Source organism: Watersipora subatra, chromosome 1, assembly GCF_963576615.1.
Source record: "Watersipora subatra chromosome 1, tzWatSuba1.1, whole genome shotgun sequence".
NCBI lineage: Eukaryota > Metazoa > Bryozoa > Gymnolaemata > Cheilostomatida > Watersiporidae > Watersipora > Watersipora subatra.
Window position 1 is genome coordinate 22,273,578 of NC_088708.1, and position 5,747 is coordinate 22,279,324.

At 35.3% G+C, this 5,747-nt stretch overlaps 1 protein-coding gene across 3 annotated transcripts; it reads left to right on the forward strand.

Moving 5' to 3' along the window:
- The first annotated feature begins 846 nt into the window (after positions 1-846).
- On the forward strand, positions 847-5,693 carry LOC137385609 (SPRY domain-containing SOCS box protein 3-like). Of its 3 annotated transcripts, none has more exons than XM_068072106.1 (5): positions 847-968; positions 3,385-3,567; positions 3,840-4,027; positions 4,139-4,367; positions 4,692-5,693. In XM_068072106.1, exons 2-5 carry the CDS (start codon positions 3,465-3,467, stop codon positions 5,105-5,107), a joined length of 936 nt encoding a protein of 311 aa, XP_067928207.1. In that variant the 5' UTR covers positions 847-968; positions 3,385-3,464; the 3' UTR covers positions 5,108-5,693. The 3 variants fall into 3 exon arrangements, with proteins under 3 accessions (XP_067928207.1, XP_067928208.1, XP_067928206.1); XM_068072107.1 differs by having other exon boundaries at positions 853-968; positions 3,403-3,567; XM_068072105.1 differs by lacking the exon at positions 847-968 and having other exon boundaries at positions 2,035-3,567.
- Positions 5,694-5,747: the final 54 nt, after the last annotated feature.

Below are 5,747 nucleotides of genomic sequence, written 5' to 3' on the forward strand. Positions count from 1 at the left end.
TATAAAGCTAAACCCATATGTATGTATTTATTTTCATACTGCGATCAGAACAAGAATATACATTAATTTGAGATCTACTACTGAGGGTCCTAATACATGATACAGGAGCCAAAGGTAGTATAATGACTCATCAACAGCGGTATGCTAGTGACTCAAGAATGCATCGCTTCAAAGGGGTTGAAAAAGTTAGTACCTCTATGATGTCATAAATTAGGCGGTAAGGAATCTCAGACTCTTGCCATACTGATAAGCATCTTGCCAGTTTTTCCAAGCATTCAAGGAAGGAAGTGAAAAAGAAAATAGTGACTGGCTAAATGACTTCTGAGCGTGTTGACAGACTCTAAAGTTAAATTTGTAGAAAAGGATGAACAGAAGAATAGTTGGGCGATCAAAGACAGATTAATCTCAGCAGTTTTTTTAAATAACAACTATCTCAATTAAATAAATATTTGGTACATTCACTTATACAATATGAAATTCTACTGTGTGCAAAAGAATAGTGTAATCAGATTAATGGCATTAATGAGGATATAAGCAGGTAATAGATGCCAAGGAAGTAAGGTGGAGCAATGCGTAAAAAGTATGCTAATGCAAGATTTCCGATCTGGGCATCAATAAAGTTGGTGTCTTGTTAGTGTTCACTACTAATTCACAACAACATAACAGGCCATAGCAGGACTTAATATTTTGAATTAATCCTGCCCTCAGAATTGTCGCCTCAATGTCCAGAATTGTCGCCTGTTTGTCCGCTGTGTCGCCTTTCCGTCTGAAGTTGTCGCCTTTCGAACCGAAAGTGTCGCCTAAGTGTCTGTCGCCCTATTGACTGTCGCCCAACCGTCCATAATTCCGACAATGGATGATGTTTTCATATATTTTACATTTAATTTATCGCCAAAAATTGTCTTTGCTAATTTAATAATAATTACTTATTTTCTTTGATGTATAAATCAACCTAAGCGTAATTTTAGGTTAGTAATGTGTAAATTAAGATTTAATACGTATACATTTTCAATGTCTAAGCAAAGTTCTAATCAAATGTTCAAACTCTATTGCTATGTCATCAAAAGTAACGGACTTTTGATGATGTATGCTGTAGCTGACCTAGTACGGATAGTCTGTATAACTTTATGACGTTTAGTATTGCTAAATTACATTATGATGCTAGCCTACATCTGGCTTATTGCCAGGATGAACTCATGCTCGATTTTGTATGTTTCACGCCATTTTGGATATCGTCTCGCAGTATACAGGCTGGTGTGCACTTATAAAGCTGTTTCGAAGAATTAAAAATCGTTTATGATACCAATAGTAATTTGGCTAATATACATGTATATCATCTACGCACCAGCTAAATTTGCTAGGGAAACAGTGAAGTGAAATATTTAGTAGAGACTGCAGCAGGAAGCAGAAAATCGAAAACTGTTTCCTTGCTTGAAACATACTTTTAAAAATAATGAAAACTACTCATCAATTAAATGGCTTACCTAGCTAATATCTGAACGTCGGTATAACATTATCAAAGCAGTGAAAGCTTAGTAACTAGGCTATCGAGACCCACATGTATTGATTTTGCGACATAGGTGCAAAAATTATTCTGGCTAGCAACACTCTCGCTAACCATAGTAATCAATGACAGAATTTTACTTATATTGTATTCTGTTTAAAAATCCTTGTTATCCTTAAACTATCCTTGCTGTATTCGACTCTGTAAAATTAATTTACTGCAATATAACAACGGTGTGTTATTTTTTTATATTAGCTGTTATACTGTTAACAGTTATACTTAGGGAATCAGGCACCTGTTTTTAAATAATTATTTTGAATTTGTTACTTAGACAATGCTGATGACTTGCACAGAATTTCTATAACCACAGTTTCTAAAATTCAACAATCGGAAACTTTGAGCAGTCAAAGATTAAAAAAGTATGCGTTATATATGCTAGGGTATAGTTTTAACAAACAGCACAAAGAATGCATTAAAATGTGACTTTCAAACTGAAAATCTCACCGCTAAAATATAGAGCTGTAAGCAATGTATACATTCATCATTGTGACAACCTTTTTTGGGTGTGCAGCTCAAAGTCTCTCTCTATCTGTCACTCTCTGGTCTTAAGCTATTAGCAAATAAGACACTAATGCTTTAAGGCTTAAAAAATGGCCTAACGAAAAACTGTTTTGTAAGCATGTCATCATAACCAAAAAACTTGTTAGCTACAAAGGTAGCAGCAAATGCCAAAGTTATATTAAGAGCCATTGGGTTGGAAAACCGTGTATCAAAATAAGATAGAACACATGTCTGCAAGACCCTGCCCATATTAGAAAGCTATGTTGTGACAGTTTTATGCCAAATAACCTACTTTAATAACAAGCGTGATCCTTTAATAGACATCTTCTTGGTAAAACCTCCTGGCTTTTCTGTCATGCTGACTGGTGTTTATAGTCTTCAATTAAATTGGTTTAAGATGGTGGCCATCTTTAATTGACATTTCCGCGGTTGGATCAGTTTTCAGATATTTGTTATGCAATCTCGAAAGTCATTTTTGTATCGCATAATGTACAGGTATGTTTATAAAAAATGTAATGAAGAGAACTCGCATATCGACTCATTCAAGGCAACCTTTCCAAGAGGAGAGGTGTTGCAGTTTCATTTTTGTGCCACTACAAACATTTGAGACAATAGACTTTGAAATAGAGCTTTTAAAGTTCTGTTAGAACCTTGAAATTTTCAAATTTGTTGTTTCATTTCTAATAGATAATGAATTTTTATATTCATCCTTTGTTATACAAAATAATATTTAGTGAAGTTACTTCCATTTGGATAGATTGTTGTCTTTTGCTGTGATTAAAGCAACCATTTTCTAGTGTTGTAAAAATCTTTTGAGTTCTACTTATGTTTGAATGATTTGAAGATTGTCAGCTTCATTACTTCCTTTGACAGTAGAGCACATTTGCAAAGGATATTCAGCAATTTTAGTCACGCTACATTTTGGATTACGCTGCTTACCCTGAATTATTTTGAGTTTCATTGTGTTGAAATTTAACATTGGCAAGCCATGGGCCACTAAAGACAATTAGCATTTCGACTCATATGTTAGTTGCATTATACAGTACTAGATTATCTTCTTTTATTTTCATTTATCTCACAATTTTAATTTGTGTCATATTGTATGATGACACAAAGATTATTTTCGTGCTCAGTTGTGTGGGCACACCGAACCATCTATACTTAATTTTTTATGCTAACGATATAAATAGCTAAGCTTTTATTTTTTGTGCGTGTCTTAGGTAGCAGGTGATTATACAAAGATAGTTTTTTTACTTAAGTTAGGTCGATTGACTGATGATAGCGCTATTGCCTGTAACTATATATTTATGTTATTTCAGTGCCATGCAACTTTTTAGCTGATGAAAATTGATCTGCCAAAACTTGACCAAATTGAGCATTTACACCCACGAATAACCAGATGGCTCGTTCATCCGATTCAGATGGTCGCTGCCGATGTAATTGCCATCGGGTGTGCAAGCATGGAGAAACACCTACCAACTTGGAAGACGAAGACACACATGGTAGTGTGTCTTATGCTATCCTATGGCTTTATGCTAAAATCTTGTCAAACCAGCTTGAAATAAGGAAGTCGGTTTCACATTTAAAGGCTATTATTTTGGTGTTTGTATTACACTGCAAGCATTGCATGATATTAGGTAATGTTTCTACTGCGTTCATTATATATGAATAGCAGCTTACTGGTAAATTGGACAGTATAAACTGCTGAATTTGATTCGCTACCAACTGGGCAAGGAGTTGTAGATACAAATACATAGTTTTTTGTTTTCTGCAGTAATAGAATGGACTTGGGACAGCTCATTGAAAAGCAACAATACAGAGATCTTCAATAACTCATTGGATGTGAGGTTTCACAAACACTTTAGCAATGGTACTGCAGCTGTTCGCGGCTCTCTTCCTCTGACTTCACATCAACATTATTGGGAGATAAAGATGACAACAAGCGTCTATGGGACTGACATGGTAATGATAAATATTTCCATGTGTTGTTTGGATGTTCAAAAGTTCCATGTGTATTGTTTTTATAAATTCATATTATGTTTCATATTATGTAAAATTTGTTTTATATTTTAGATGGTTGGTTTTGGAACAGAATCCGTGAACCTCGGCGAGTTTTCGAACCGATTCTGCAGCTTTTTAGGTCGAGATAGAGAAAGTTGGGGTTTGTCTTACACGGGCCATTTGTTCCACGATGGATCACAGCGGAGGATATGTCGAAGCTTTGGACAAGGAGTTACAATTGGAATTCATCTTGACATGTGGCATGGCAAGATGTCTTTGTACAGAAACAACAGATTCATTGGTGAGTTACTACCTGCTTTACTAAGCCAATTGTATCCTCTAAGACTTCATGGATGCAGCCCTCTATAAGCTTTTGAAAGGGGTAATTGTAAATTGCTTTCAATACAACCAACACCAGATGGCTGAGCTTGAGCTCAATGTATTGATCGTAAAATTGATTACCTTGGAGATCAAGTCCGGTTCATTCGGTTGGACACCCATTCATATTCTTTAACTGTTTGACTTTTCATAAAAAAATTCTGCTAATATCGAAATCATTTTCCTTATAAAATAATCATTTGCAATTTTGTTAAACAAATAGACACCATTCAGATTATATTTTTAGGCGTTGGCTTCTCGCAAGGTATTCGAGGTAAGACTATATACCCAATGGTGTGCTCAACAGCTGCTCGTACCGGTATGAAAATTGTACGCTCATGCTCATTTCCGACTTCACTGCAGTTCATGTGCTGCCAAGTACTTAGAAACTACATTCCTGGTGATAAGGATGTCGGTGAGGCCATCAATTTAGCTCCCGGTCTCAAATTATTTTTGTTCAATAACCTCGACTGGTTATTAAGACCATATTCACCCAAGAACTTGTCTGACACCATAAATAAGATACGCAAACGGACCCTCAAGTTTGCACAATCATCTACAGAAGAAGACGAACAAAACGAGACTAGCGACGGAAAAAGGCTGTGCACAGACATAGTATGCGCAGAAACCTCGAATGGAGATGGAGATCACACGCTGTTTTGAGCATTTATTTAGTATGCATTACATCTTTTACGGTGATTAGTTGCATGGAAATACAAAGCTACCGGCAAAGTCAATAATGTGCTAGATCTATATTCATGTTATATGTATATGCCTTTCCCTTTAGGATCAAGTATGGTATGGGAGAATTTTTAGCAAATCTACCTGAATAAGACTCAAAAATATTTTTATAGTTTTACAGCTTAGCTTTGTGATTAGATATATTAAAATATGGTGCCACACCTTAAACTACTTAACTCAACGTGTATCTTCACTTCATGTATATTTTTATTGTCAGTTTGTTGGTTGCTGGCTGCTCCACAACAAATAAACATTGTAATTCCTTTAGAAATCATCATACTGTATGTGATATATGATACATTCGCACACAGCCTTGTTTGTCTGCCAACATAAAAAGACTGCTGTCTGATTTGCTTTCATTTACATTGCTGCCTTTCTAATAGACATGTAGCTATTCATCGTAATCTGCTGGTTGTGGCTATGCTATTCCTGGAAAGTCATGAGAGCAAACATTTTTCATGCAAGTTTAATTTGAAATATGTTTATCTATCCGCGACATCACATCTTGTTTAAAAATAAACTAACTACTACATAGCTAGTCTCATTAAAACCATAGCTATGT